We start from the raw sequence: 14,906 nt of genomic DNA on the forward strand, positions 1-14,906 counted from the left end.
TAGTCACCACGAGGGACACTAAAGGGAACAAATACCATCTGGGATTAGAATGGCCACCGGGGTGGAAGGGAGGAGACCCTAGCAGGACCAGAGATGCTGGGAAGAAAGGAGGAAGGGCTTTGGAGGCCCCGAGAGAGTAAAGTCAGATGCTTTCCCCCAGCTCGATGCTGCACTCTGGGCTCCTGGGCACCACCAGCCGCCTTGCTGAGCCCCTGCCACACCCACAGAGCTGGGGGACTCCAATCTCACTGCCAGGCCTGCAACAGGACCTCCTGGGTGCGAGCCCTGGACTCAGAACACATTTCGCTGGAGAAACAAGCTGGGATAGCATGCATAACCTCATTTCAGCAGAAGAGCCCTTCCCAGGTCCAAACACTAACCAGGAAGGTCTTTGAATCCAGCCCACTGGGAATTCGGGCCTGCCTGCCTCCTGCTTGCACTGACAAGTTCCTTTCTCATTTTAAAGCGAATCCACTCACTGGATGACGTTTAAATAGGCTTAAAAAAAATATGTAGGCAGGAAGAGTTTCAAAATGCCAGTTCCACTTTGTGGTCAAATCTCCTTACGTGTCAGAAACTCAAATGGGGGTGGAGGGATCAAATCCAGAACGAAAGTGACTTTCCCCCTGCTCTCCTTATCAAGTACAAATTCAGGCCCTTGAGGCACCTGGGGTGGCTCAGCCGGTTAAGAGGTGACTCTTGATTTCGGCTCAGGTCATGATCTCATGGTTCATGGGTTCATGGTTCATACGGCTCTGTCAGAGCACGAGGCCTGCTTGGGATCCTCTGTGTCCCTATCTCTGCCCCTCCCCCTCTCTCAAAAAGAAATAAGTGTTAAAAAATTAACAAAAAAATTCAGGTCCTTGTGGCACACCATCTCCTTTGACACCCAAAATCATTTCCATAAAATCATGGGAGTTGCGGACCCTCAGAGCTAGAACTGTTTTAAAATGAGCTGGCCAAGTCAGCTCATTTTAGAGATGAAAACATGAGAAAACAGGAGTCAGTGACTTGAAACAAGGAGCCCCGTCTGCCAGAAAGAGGTCAGAAGGGGTGCTGGTTAGCAAGTGCCCAAATCGGGGACCTGCCTGGCAATCCCTGACCCAGCCCAGGCTCAGGGCAGTGTGACCAGTGAGCTCTGGGATCTCCTTGAGGAGATCTATAACAGGCTCTCAATCAGAAAGGAATTTGAGGTCAGCTGTCTTATTCGTGTCTCTGCTTAGATGCACAGAAATTCACAAAGACCACTTTCTAAATACCAGGGCCTCATTCATCACTGAGCTTTAGGAACTTGGGGGGAGGGTCTCGAGCTCAAGGCAATAAGGCTCCTCAGTGCGGACCCAGACAGACTGGGCTCTGGTCTTCTGTTTTGTCAGCCTACAAGAGCTTGGAGGTAATACTGAGGAGGCTCAAAGGATGGGACAGACATCTGCTATGAAAACATACTGAACAACTGTAAAATACGTGTTGTCCTGATTTCCTAATTGATTCTATTATTACATATTGACAAGCAACAGTAAAGTAGTTGTGTTGCACTCGAAATGATTCCTCTAAAATTAGGCTCCTGGGACAAATTCAAATTCAAGAAAGCCTGCACGAAGCATGTACTAAATGCCAAGCTCTGCACTAGGGGATGCTAGAAATACAGAGATGAATGAGCCTTGCTCCCCGGGAGCTCAGGGTACCAGGTAACAGGGACCAGACAGGCACTCCAGGAACCAAAAGCATAGGTTGTGTGCTGACACCCACCACAGCACCAGAGCTCTTCCCTTGGCATTTCTCCTCTCTCCACCTATTAATATTTCAGAGTTTGGATTTGGCTGGATGAGTCACTCGGCACCAACAGCATTTTGAAAGGACGGAAGCAATGAATAAAAAGCTAAACAGCTAGAGTTCCCAAATGTCAGAGTGTCGTGTCTAGGTCATGGAAATAGGCACTAGTGGCCCAGACGATGGCCACATCTTTTCTTGGTTTGCACTGTGACTATTTCCAGTCCAACTGCAACTGCCTACAGCCCTTAACACCCCCGAAGCCGGGGTTTAGTGCAAACCATAATCTAAAAATACGCTCTCCTTCCGAAACTCATTGACTCACCCCTCTCTTTCATCAATCATATCCAGGCAGCTACCACGTCCGGTCGATCATTCCTTCAAGATGCATGAAATGTTGCTTTTAATCCAGCCCTTCCTGCCTGCCCTCTCTGGCCCCACAATGCCCAAGCCAGGCCCTCTGCACTGAGTCTAGATTCCTGCAGTGGCTTCCTGCCAGCCTCCCTCCATGCAGTCTCTCCCCATCTCTGTCCACCCCACATGTCCAAGGTCAGACAACACCTGCTACAGCACACATCCAGCAGGTGGAATTTCCTGATCCAAAACATTCAGTGGGTTAACAGAAATGAGTGCCGAGCTAGAATAACCCTATACTGGCAGGGAGAGAGGGGACATGACACTATTCAGCCGGGAGAGTGGGAAAAGCATCATGAGTATATACGGTGTGTTCTCACCCTAGAAAGCACATTAACAGTAACAGATCATAACATTCAGAACGGTTCATGTGCGTGTCATCTTCATGATTCAAGCGAGAAGCGGGGTTTCTCATGATCCTAAATTACATTTTAGTCACTGTTGTCAAGACAACAGAAAATAAAGACATTTCATTATTGTTGTTTTCTTTTTTAAAAAGTGGCAACGATGGAGTGCCTCTCCTCATATCCTGAACCACGCCCCCCATACTTCTCACACAATAGATGAAATGTTTCTGGTACAAAATCTAGCAACTAGTCGTTGGTCCAAAGATGTTACCATGAACTGTAAATATATGCCCCAGGAAGGCCAGTTCCCATCTTAGACTACCTTTCTGAACATCACACATCTGTAGAACACCCCGCTTGACAGATATGACTTGTATTTTTAAAACAAATTCATATATTTGCATATAATATGCAGTTTTAAAAAAGAATGCGCATGCTCCCTATATACTGATACGAACCTTACCTCGATATATTGTTAAGTTGCAAATAAAAGGCAAGACATACAACAGTGTGTATAGTGCTTTCAACAAACATAGGGGAGGAATATTTGCTTTTTAATTTAAGTTTATGTATCCATTTTGAGAGAGAGAGAGAGAGAGTGAGAGAGCAAGGGAGGGGCGGCGAGAGAGCGAGACAGAGAATCCCAAGCAGCACTGTCAGGGCAGAGCCTGATGTAGGACTTGAACTCACAAACCACAAGATCATGACCTGAGTCAAAATCAAGAGCCGGAGGCTTAACCTACTCAGTCAACCAAGTACCCCAGGGGAGGGATATCTGTAACATACATGTAGAAATCACTCTAGATACATAAGAAACCTAACAGGGGTAATGTGTGAGGGAAGGGGTCAGGGCAAGATGATAGACTGATGGGCACTGAGAATGGAAAACAGATTTCTCACTGTACAATTGTTATACTATAAAAAAAAAAATCATGTGACTATATTACCTGTTCAAATAATAATTTTTAAAAAGGCAACTGATTACCTCTATGGCCTTCTCCAAACACCATAACTCCAGCCTAATCATGAGGAAAAACATCAGACAATCTACAAAATATCTCCTCAAAACTGTCAAAGTCATCAGGGTGCCTGGGTGGCTCAGTGGATGAGTGTCCGACCTCAGCTCAAGTCATGATCTCACCACATGTGAGTTTGAGCCCCACATCGGGCTCTGTGCTGACAGCTCAGAGCCTGGAGCCTGCTTTAGATTCTCTCTTTTCCTCTCTCTCTACCCCTCCCCGACTCGTGCTCTGTCTCTGTCTCTAAAAAATGAATACACATTAAAAAAAATTTTTTTAAACTGTCAAGGTCATCAAAAACAAGAAAAGACTGAGAAACTGTCACAGTCCAAAGGAGACTGAGACAAGGCAACTCAATTTATGTGGCATTCTGAATGGGATCCTAGAACAGAAAAGGGGCATTGGGTAAAAACTAAAGAAATCAGACTAAAGTATGAACCTCAGCGGTACCTGGCTAGCTCCGTGAGTAGAGTATGTGACTCACAACCTCAGGGTTGTGAGTTCAAGTTTTCTTTTTTTTAAGAGGGCCTGGGGCTTATTTTTATTTTATTTTTTTTAAATTTTTTTTTAACGTTTTTATTTACTTTTGAGACAGAGAGAGACAGGGCATGAATGTGGGAGGGTCAGAGAGAGAGAAGGAGACACAGAATCTGAAACAGGCTCCAGGCTCTGAGCTGTCAGCACAGAGCCCGACGCAGGGCTCAAACTCACGAACCGTGAGATCATGACCTGAGCCAAAGTCAGATGCTTAACCAACTGAGCCACCCAGGCGCCCCCTGGGGCTTATTTTTTTAAAAAATTAAATAAAATAAAGTATGAACTGGGGCGCCTGGGAGGCTCAGTTGATAAGCATCCGACTTTGGCTCCGGTCATGATCTCTCAGTTTATGAGTTCGAGCCCTGCGTCGGGCTCTGTGCTGACAGCTCAGCCCCTGGAGCCTGCCTCAGATTCTGTGTCTCCCCCTCTCTCTTCCCCTCCCCTGCTCATGCTCTGTGTCTATCTCTCAATAATAAATAAACGTTAAAAAAATTATTACAAAAATAATTACAAAAAATAACTACAGTGTGAACTGTAGTTAATAATAATGTATCAATGTGGCTGATTAATTGTAAAAAACATACGGTACTAAGGTAAGATGCTAATAATAGGCAAACTGGGTATGGGGTATACAGGAACTCTCTGTACTATCTTCTCAATTTTCCTGTATATCTAAAACTGATTTACGTTTTTAGAAAATTGAGGGGTTTTTTAAAGACCACTGAAACCATGGGGTAGTGGAGTGGGGATGGGAGGGGGGATCCATTGTGGCTGTATTAGGAACCTAAAGGTAAATAAGGCCTGGGTAATTTGCCACACAGTATGTGAGGGGGACACCCGGCCCCTAGTGTAACAGAATGTGCTGTGGGAGCAAGGGAAGGACAGGCCAATTCCACCTACCCGGAGGGGGCAGAGTAGGCTTCACAGAGGAGGGGATATTGGGCTGGAATTATGGGAAGAGGCTATCCTGGACACAAAAGATCCAAGTACTTGTTCGGCCACTTACTGGCTACATGACCTTGGGCAAGCCACTTACTCTTTCCAGGCCTCAGCATTCTCATGCAAACAATTCAGGGGGTGCAATACACGGCCTCTATCATATATTCCAGCTCAAAAAATCTTGCCAAGACTCAAGCTCATCCATCCATTCAACAAATATGACCCAGGCAATATCCTAGGCAGAGGCCACAGTGATAAACAAAATCGACAGAACCCTCTGCCCTCACGGTGCTTCCGGTTGGGGGAGAATCCTCATTGGGGAAGAGGGCACTGACAGTGAACAAGACCAGTAAGTACACGAGATGACGATGAGGGCTGAGGAGAAAAATTAAGGAAAGAAAAGAGACAGGAGGGATGTGGGGCAGGAGGTTTAGTTGCGAGTGGCCAGGGACAACTTGCTGAGCAGGAGACCCCCAAGAAAGGGCTGCAGGGTGGAGGCAGCATGCCCTACGGATATCTGGGGAGACAGTACCCCAGGCCCAGAGAGGGGCCCGCCGTGCAGCATGGGTGGCGTGCTGGAAGAAAAGGGAGAGCCAAGTGCGCCAGCGGGAGTGGTGAGAAAAATAAAGTTGGGGAAGTCAGAGTTCCCAGAGAGGCCTGGCAGGCCACTGTCAGGACTTCTGGAAGCCACTGGAGGGTTTTAAGCAGAGTGCATGATCTGACTTGAGTTTTAACAGAATCACTCTGAGTGAGAGCTGAGGATAGGTAAAGGGGACAAGAGCAGGAGCAGGCCCCAGCTATACGAGACAAGCAAGCATCTCAGAAACTCTGGTGGTGTTAGGGGAGGAGGGCGAGTGAGGGAGGGAATCCAGTAAGGAGGGTAGGCCACACTACCTGCCCCTCCAGCATCCACCACAGGGGATGTGTCAAGGCCTGTCTATGAGCAAACTTTTCACCAGGTGGCCTAGGAATCAAACCCTGCATTCAACAGAAGCAAGAAGAAGCCTCACAAACAAATGGGGCCTATAAATAACGTGTTCCTTTACATTTATAAAGGCCATTAATCCCATTCCAAGTGGAAAGCAAACAAACTATAGCAGTGGGCTTTTTGAAGCTTCACCCCCAGCCAACAGAAAATACCTGTGAAAAGAGATGTCCGCCCCCACCCCCGCCCCCCCACGAACCCAGCTGCACACTGCCACATGAAAAGGACACTATTATTTAGGCAGTAATTGTTCCACATTACTGATATCGTGAAAACTTTTCAGAGTATTTCCATGAGCCGGCTCAAGACGAGAAACTAGTTACCAGGGTAGGCAGGCACAAAAAGCCTTTTGCCAAGTATTTAGGTATTTTAATTCTCCGTTGCCTCAGTAGCTAAATAAGCATGGAGAACAAGCAGGAGGAGAATACTAATTAGAGCTAATTAGACCCTGCCCTCTTCTGCCTCAATCCCCTTTATAAAAAGCCCCCCCCCCCCCCCCCCCCCCCCCCCCCCGACTCAAGGATGATGGAGCTAAAATGTAAATACCCAGGGTAAACAGCAGTCTCCAGACCAAGCCCACTGTTTGCATTTCACTGCCCCGTTCTTGCTAGACCCAGGCCTGGTTACCTGAAGAGAGCTACAAACCCAAGGCCGAACTCCAGCAGCCCCCTCACAGGCCATGAAACATGTGGTGGAGGGGAGAGCACTGTCAGCAGGAGCCCACTAAATAGAGTACAGGGCTCTCCTAGGATTCAGAGCATTCTAACTGGCAGGGCATTCACTAAAGGAACGTATGATTTTTTTTTTTTTTTTTTTTTTAATAAACTATGATAGTAAACATGACTCCAGTCCTGCAGCAGGATCAATACCACACTCCTCCCCTTCCCTCTCAGGGAGCAAAGGCCTCACCCCAGAGAAGCCCTTCTCTGGTTTTGTGGGAAGACCATGTCCTCAAGTCCTGTCCAGAGGCTCTTGGCCATGGGATAAGGAGAGCAGAAGATAACTCTGACTAGGAGAGAGCTGGTCAACCTGCCAGAGACTTGTTTGAAATGAGTCCTCTTAAATTAAAAGTCTGCTTCCTGCTGGATTAAGCACAGGGATGGAAGTGTAGTGAAAGCAACTGACGTGCAACTTGGCCACTGGTGTAGGGACACCCAGGCAGGCATGGCCCCGTAGGTCACCTCTTTCTTTCACTGGGCAATGAAGGTTTTTCTTTCCAGTCATGTTCCTAGGAGCGAGACAGAAACAAGCTCTGGGAAAAGTACCTGTGGGGCCTCAAGAAAAAAAGAAGAAAAGGGAAGGAAAAGAAAAACTGTTTCAAAGTCTGTGTGAAGCCGGCTCAGCAACCCTGGGGCACTAGGAGAAATCACACAAATATGTGTCAGTCTCTTCTAACCTTGAGAGGCTCCGGGGCTAAGAGGGAGGTGACCGGTCTGGAGGCCAGTGATGAGCTTGCTCCATCATGGCCCTGCTGACCCACAGCAGGCTGGCTGAACTCTAGCAGGCAGCAGCAGAAGAAAAGGGAATTCAGAAGGAGTTGGAAATAAACCACCAAGACTCAATGCTTTTCTCCCTACCTAAACTGCATCATGTAGGACAAAGGGCACTAGACCAAAAAGCTTTTGAGATCCATCAGTGGACAAGGAAGAGTGGGCAAGTCACTTTGCCCTTTTGGGCCCATTCGGAAAATGGACATCACTGTGAAGATGCATATGAACTGTGAAAAACGGAAATCACAACACAAATGGAAAGCAATATATTAAAAGAACTCTTCACAAATGGAAACATTTGAGTTTTTATTAGAATCACAGAAGGTCAGCTGTAAGGTAACTTAGAAATCATCTCCTTTAGCAGTTGCCAAACATTGGGATTTCACAGAACATTACGAACAAAACAGGGGCGCCTGGGTGGCTCAGTCAGTTAAGCGTCTCACTTTGACTCAGGTCATGACTCACAGTTTGTGGGTCTGAGCCCCGCATCGGGTTCGCACTGACAGTTCAGAGCCTGCTTGGGATTCTCTCTCTCTGCCCTCCCCCTACTTGTGTGCTCATGAGCTCTCTCTCTCTCCCTCTCACTCCCAAAATAAATAAACTTTAAAAACAAAAAACAAAAAAAAAACAGAAGAAACAGAAAAAGAGGAGGGGAAATTTATACAGGATTGCTAGATTTTTTATTTTGCCAAAAAGAAAACTATCCTCTGTCATCACTATAAATCACTAAAAAAATAAATGAAACCAACTATACCAACCAAAAATAAAAAAGACATCATTTCAAATTAAAGGGCAGTCCTGTGAGGCAGGGGACCACTGACAAAGATAAACTCCTGTGTGTGCCACAAGCTGCCATCCTTCTCTGAGCTGCATTTCCCTGAGGACCCATGAAAACATCAGCGATGGGCACTGCTTGCCAGATGGGTGTTTGGAAACCACTGATCTACTCCACGTTCTACAGTGATTATTTTCCCATAAAAGATATCTTGCTCCAGTATTAAGTTTGCATTAGGGCCTAAAGAAGTTTTTGTTTGCCCAGAACCCTCCTCCTGCTCAGAGGTAAACCTCCAGGTCTTCATGTAAATAAGGCCCCGTAGGGGACTAGTGCCCTCTCCCTTGGCAGCCAGGCACAAGAGCAATCCAGTATCGTGGGCCTGCTAGAGAATGAAGCAATAAAGGGCACAATTATTTCCTCCGGGAAAGGAGAAAAGCTAGAGCTTCCTGATTTTTTGGTAGGGGCTCGGGGTGGCTTATCTGTCTGTCAGCCCCTGCGCAAAAACGGAGCATCCTTCCTCTGGGGCCTCCTAACTGCCACATCCACTCTCGTCCCAACTCGGAAAACTTAAAGCAGGTAAGTGAGGGCTCCTCACACAGCCTCCAGCCCCTGGCAGTATCGCGCCAAAGCAATAGCACACCTCCTGCCCTCCGCCCCAGAATCCTCCAGAGTTAGGGGAATGTTCCAGGGCGAGTGTTTCGTGTATCTCGGGATAAACCCAGGCAGGAGTCAGGTCGGTAAGTCCCAGGTGGGGCTGTGACTTGGGACGCCGGTGTCCCAAGGGTTTGGCGGTGGCTTCGGGAGGAAGCAAGGGGATTACACTTTAAAAGAAGGCCGTTAAACTGGGTGCTGTGAAACTCTAGGATGCGCTTAGGGGCCCCGAGCACCCGCAGTTCGAAGAGACAAGCCCTCCGGAGTAGCCGTGGCTCCAGCAAGGACTCCGGCTCTCGCGCCCCCTCGCTGCCCTTCGCCTTCTGGGGACCAGGGCACTGGCGGCATCCCTCGGCGCCTCCCCGCAGCCCGCCCGCCCCCGGCCGGCCACAAGGGCCGCTTTGTGCCCGGGAGCGCGGCGCCCCGGCCCCCACGCAGGGCTGGCGGCGGCCCTCCCCGGGCAGAGGGCGCGGGCGCACGCGGGCCGGTCAGCAGCCGGGCAAGGCTGTTTACACAGGAAGGGGAGACTCCTCCTCGGCCCGGGACTGACCGGCGGCCGACGACAGCGCGCCGGGGCGGCTGCTGGCTGCGCGCGGGGTGGCGCACGCACCTCGCGAGCCCCCCACCGGGCGGCACCCCGCCGCTCGCCCCCTGGGGGGTGGGGAGCCCGGAAGACGCTCCCCCACCCAGACAGCGCCCCTCGCCCCGCCCTCCACGCCGCCGGCGGGAGGCTCCGAGCGGGACAAAGTTTCTCTGCGCCGCGGGCGACGCGACTTACCTGGGAGGCTGGGCACCAGCGCGCAGAGCCCGAGCAGGCAGGCGTACAGGGGCGCCGGGGCCCGCGGCATGGTGGGGGCGCCCGGCCTCAGCGGCGGCGCGGACGGCGGGCTCCGCGGGGGCCCGGGGCCGAGGCCGGAGCGCGGGGGGCGAGGGCCGGGGGCCGCAGCCGCATGCCCGGCTCACAGCCCCCCTGGCCGGGCAGGAGGAGCTGGCGGCTGCGCTGGCCGGCGCCCCGCCACCACCATCCCTCCCGCAGTGCTCGCAGCCGAGTCCCGGGGCTGCCGGGGGATCGCGGCTCGGGACGGCCCCGGCGGGCGGCTCTGGGCCGGGGAGGGGCGGGCTGCGCGCTGGGGCCGCGACTTGGGCTCCGGGACGCGCCGCCACACTCTGCCCTCCGCCTCCGCCCCTTCCCTTCCTCCCTCCGGCCCGCCAGGCTCCACTTTCCTCCCTCCTCTCTCCTCCCCTTCTCCCCCCTCTAAGCCCCCGCCCGGCTGCCACACGGTCAGTTTACGGCGGGGCGGGGCGAGCTCCGGGCCGGGCCAGCTCCGCCCCGAGCGGGGACCCGCCCGGGGACGCGGAGCCCGGGGCGCCCAGGTGCAAGTCCCTTACGCCGCGCTTACTGGGGGCCCCGGGGGAGCGAAGTCGCTAAGGAGGGTCTCGCTCTGCTTTCTTAGCAGCCTGGCGCCAGGGGGAAAGACGGGCACGCTCCAAGGGGCGAACCGTGATTACTTTGAATTGCTAGACTTCGAGACGGAGAGCAGGTATGGTGAGATCCTGCCTTGGCCGTCTGGCTCTCCCAAAGTCGCACCTCCAGCAGCGCGATCGCCCCGAGGAGAGACGGAGGCGCCTGCGGGTGTAGTAAGAGGAGACGCGCTGGATCTCGAAGGGAGGGCATGTGGGGCGTGGAGGCACATGTAAAGCCCACTTTTCCCTCGCAAGCACTTTGCCGTTTTCGAGGATTCGAGCCTGGACGATATGCCGCTAGCCTTCCTCATCCCTGGCGGTTTCCGTGAAGTTAAACTGATAAACTCAGAAACAGGTGCTCAGGCTTTCACCTTATCCTTCAGCAGAGCTGGTTCTGAATTTACCAGTAGCAACTGGGGAGCTTCCCCTGACAGCGCGTGAGAAGGGACAGGTGGCCTTGAGCTGGGCCACGATGAATGGATTAAGACTGGAATGGTTTATAGGCAAGAGGAGGAGAGGCGGTCTTCATGTAAAAGGCAATAGAAAGAGCATGTCTAACGCGGACAGAGAACAGTGCTAGCAAGGCACGGCACTAAATTACCTTGTTAACTCACTTAATTGTCCCCAAAACCCTACTGTTATCCGGATGAGAAAACTGACGCACAGAGGTGTTAACTTGCCAGAAGAAGTGACAGACCTGGGATGCCTGTCCAAAGGTTCAGAATGCCTTTACTAAAAACAGAAGCAGTTAAGGAGTAAAGAGCAAAGTGGCAGCTCCCAGAGGCCAGGCAGGAGATAGTTCTGACTGCCCAGATTAAGGAGTTTGCAATTTAATATGCATGCCCCTTTCCCCTCCCAGACTCTGCCAGGGTGGTGCCCTGATGCCCAAGGATGTAAACTTCCTCTTGGAGTATACTGGGCCTAGATGAAAAGCTCCAAATTTCACTGAAGGCCAGGATTTTGTCCTTAAACTGCATGCAAACATTGGATTCTACAATATCCCCATGTTTGTTCTGATGTAAAAATCGTACTTATCCCCAAATATTTTCCAAGAGAATTGGTGCTGCAGAGCGCCCCCCCCCCCGCCCCTCCAGCCCCCTTCGAGGTCTATCTAGTGTCTTCCTGCCTCTCAGGTGAATGGCCTTGGGAGCTACTCTTATCCAACCTTGGGAGGCAATGGTCATAAATAATGGGAAGCTAGAGAAGACAGTTTGAACCGGGAGCTGTCATGTGCCAAGTGGTGATTTCAGATTTGTCTGGCAGAGATGGAAAGATGGATTAGATGGAAGTAAAGTTAAGTGTCAAAAACTGGGTAAATATTGCATTGATAAGTACAGTAATTTGTATGTATCAAGCATTCTCTGACTTTAGGCCTTTTGATGTCCGATCTTCTGTGCATCACTTCCCCCACCCCCGACACAGTGTTTCCCAGTTCAGACCCTTATTTGCTTACGTGAAATAAGCTAGACACAAAAGGAAAAATATTGTGTGATTCTGCTGATATAAGAAACCTAAAATAGGCCAATTCTTAGAGTCAGAACGTATAATAGCAGTTACTAGGGGCTGGAGAGAGGGGGGAATGGGGAGTTATTAATGGGTACAGGCCTAACACAGACCCCTGTTTACCAGGACTGCACCTGGAAAGTGCTGCAATCAAGTCTGCCCCTATTGCATCCCACCTGGTAGTTCCCAACCTGCCCAGACCTGCCATAAGCCGAGTCCCAAATGATGACAACATTCTTCCATGCTCCATTATCTTAGAACTATTTTGCAAATGCCTTTTCTAATTCCTCTGAAGCTTTTTGTTTCTAGTTTGCGCCTTTTACCCTGTCCTAGAACTCTTCATTTCATTATGCTGGGGGGTGGAAGTGCCCTTCAAATGCTTTGCCTTCCTCTAAGGGGCAGAGTCAGGGTGTACAGATGCACCTGCTCAGAAAGGGAGACCCGCAGCAGTGCCCAAGGCGTCTGGAACGGCTTCCCTTGTAGCTGCTGGGAGCACATCCCATTGCCGATCACTGCTGAGCTGCCGGGCCCAAAGGAGACCCCTGGTTGGCTTGGGGTTCACTCTCAAGGTTTGAGCAAGGATAACCCAGAGAAATGTTATGTGTCTTCTAGTGTTAAAACAAGATTAGTTCTTCAAAAAGTTAAACACAGAAGGGCGCCTCGGTGGCTCAGTCGGTTGAGCATCCGACTTGGGCTCAGGTCATGATCTCACGGTCTGTGAGTTCGAGCCCCGAGTCCAACTCTGTGCTGACAGCTCAGAGCCTGGCACCTCCTTCGGATTCTGTATCTCCCTCTCCCTCTGCCCCTCCCCCACTCATGCTCTGTCTCTCTCTCTCTCTCTCTCTCTGTGTCAAAAATAAACAAACATTTAAAAAAGTTAAACAGAATTACCCATATGATCCAGCAACTGCTGTTCTGGGGATATACCCAGAGTAATTGAAAAAAAAAAAAAGGGACTCAAACAGTTGTATACCCATGTTCAAGGCAGCAGTATTCAAAATAGCCAAAAGGTGGAAACAACTCAGATGTCCATGGACAGATGAGTGGATAAACAAAATGTAGTATCTACATACACTGGACCATTATTTAGCCTTAGAAAGGAATTCAATTCTGACACGTGCTATAACACAGATAAACTGTGGGGCATCTGGGTGGGTCAGTCTGTTGAGCGTCACACTTCAGCTCAGGTCATGATGTCACAGTTTGTGGGTTCGAGCTCCGCATCAGGCTCTGTGCTGACCGCTTGCTCAGAGCCTGGAGGCTGCTTCAGATTCTGTGTCTCCTTCTCTCTCTGCCCCTCCCCCACTCACGCTTTGTCTCACTCTGTTTCTCAAAAATAAATAAATGTAAAAAAAAAAAAAAAAAAACACACAGATAAACTGTGACAACATGCCGAGTGAAATAAGACACAAAGGACAAATATTATACGATTCTACATATTTGAGGTATCGAGAGTAGGCCAATTCATAGAGCGGGGAGGGATGGGGAATTATTAATTAATGGCTATAAATTTCCAGTTTGGGGTAATGGAAAAGTTCTGGGAATGAATGGATCGTAGTGATGGCTGCACAACACTGTGAGCGTACTTAATGCCACTGAACTGTGCACTTTAAAATGGCTAAAATGGTAAATTTTATGTAATGTATATTTTGCCATAATTTAAAAAAAATAGTTAAAAAATCAGATTAGTTAAAACTTTTCTGGTTCACAATTCAGATTTACATGCCAACTCATTCCCATAGTGAGTTGGCACATTGTGAAATTCAATCTATAATCCAGATCAAAAAATTTTTGCCGATACATAGTTGTAATTTAATATGCAGGTCATTATTCAAGATGAGAGGAGACGACAACAACACTGGGGTGTTCACCTTAGTTTAGATAATAGGCTTCATTTCCTCTGCTTTTAACAGTCCTGCTTAGGATTTGTCACGGTGCAAGAAATGAATGACCCTGGTGACAGAATGTTACAAAATTCCTTTGCAGCAATTAACAGGGCTATGAAGCATGTACAACATTTTCTTTAAAGTTAATATTAACTTTTTATTTTAAAAATACCAAATTCTAGGGGTGGCTGGGTGGCTCAGTCGGTTGGGTGTTCAACTTCGGCTCAGGCATGATCTCACAGTTCACGAGCTGGACCCTGCGTCAGGCTCTGTGCTGACAGGTCAGAACCTGGAGCCTGCTTCAGATTCTGTCTCTCCCTCTCTCTCTGTCCCTCCCCCAACTCGCACTGTCTCTCTCTCTCTCTCAGAAATAAAGTAAATATTGAAAATTTTAAAAAAATACCAAATTATATTTCTTTAAAAAAATATTTATTAGTTTTTGGGAGAGCACAAATGGGGGGACGAGCAAAGAGAGGGGAACAGAGGATCTGAAGGGGGCTGATAGGCTGACAGCAGCGGGCCCAATGTGGGGTCAAACCCACAAATTGCGAGATCATGATCTGAGCTGAAGTCAGATGCTCAACCAACTGAGCCACCCAGGTGCCTCCCCGAATTCGATTTCTTTTTATAGGAAAATGTTCTTTATAGGTTTTTCTCCTCCTGTGCACCATGGTCCTGGGGTTAGGAAAATATAACCCCTATACTGGCTCTCAGAGTTTACAGGCACTAGGGGACCACCAAGGACACAGCTAGAGGCAATGTCGAGGTAATGGGTACACACGGGAGATGGGCACATGACAAGCCGTGGTGAGCACACCAGGTTCCATTTTGGTGAAAATAGCCTACGATGTTAACTGGCCTATAGTAGATCCCTGTTATTTTTTGTTTGTTTTGGGGTTAAGCACTCACATTGGGGTTATGCCAAGCCTGAGGTGGATAGAATTTCACAAGAAGAAATGGAATACAAAACAGGTCTTGACAGAAATTTTCAACAATAAGGAATGGACTTTCTGTTTGTTGTTGCTCTTAATGTAAAAATGTAGCCGTAAGTCATAGAAATGTCATTTCTCTGAGGCTAAGAAGCATATACAAGCAGTTTAAACTCATTTATGAAGTAGCTAGCATG

General features: G+C 49.2%; 2 protein-coding genes across 4 annotated transcripts in view; one reads left to right on the forward strand and one right to left on the reverse strand.

Annotated features, from left to right (window-relative positions):
- Positions 1–9,827, reverse strand: part of ITGB5 (integrin subunit beta 5) — a 121,852-nt gene extending 112,025 nt beyond the window's left edge. For all 3 annotated transcript variants that reach the window (XM_045502350.1, XM_045502348.1, XM_045502349.1), the window contains exon 1: positions 9,706–9,827. In XM_045502350.1, coding sequence (XP_045358306.1) covers positions 9,706–9,775 — 70 coding nt within the window. In that variant the 5' untranslated portion in view covers positions 9,776–9,827. The remainder of the gene's footprint in view (positions 1–9,705) is intronic.
- On the forward strand, positions 9,774–12,617 carry LOC123610341 (collagen alpha-1(I) chain-like). The gene is made up of 2 exons (XM_045500982.1): positions 9,774–10,468; positions 12,021–12,617. The coding sequence occupies exons 1-2, from the start codon at positions 9,774–9,776 to the stop codon at positions 12,118–12,120; spliced, it is 795 nt and encodes a 264-aa protein (XP_045356938.1). The 3' UTR covers positions 12,121–12,617.
- Positions 12,618–14,906: the final 2,289 nt, after the last annotated feature.

Source organism: Leopardus geoffroyi, chromosome C2 (assembly GCF_018350155.1).
Source record: "Leopardus geoffroyi isolate Oge1 chromosome C2, O.geoffroyi_Oge1_pat1.0, whole genome shotgun sequence".
Classification (NCBI taxonomy): domain Eukaryota; kingdom Metazoa; phylum Chordata; class Mammalia; order Carnivora; family Felidae; genus Leopardus; species Leopardus geoffroyi.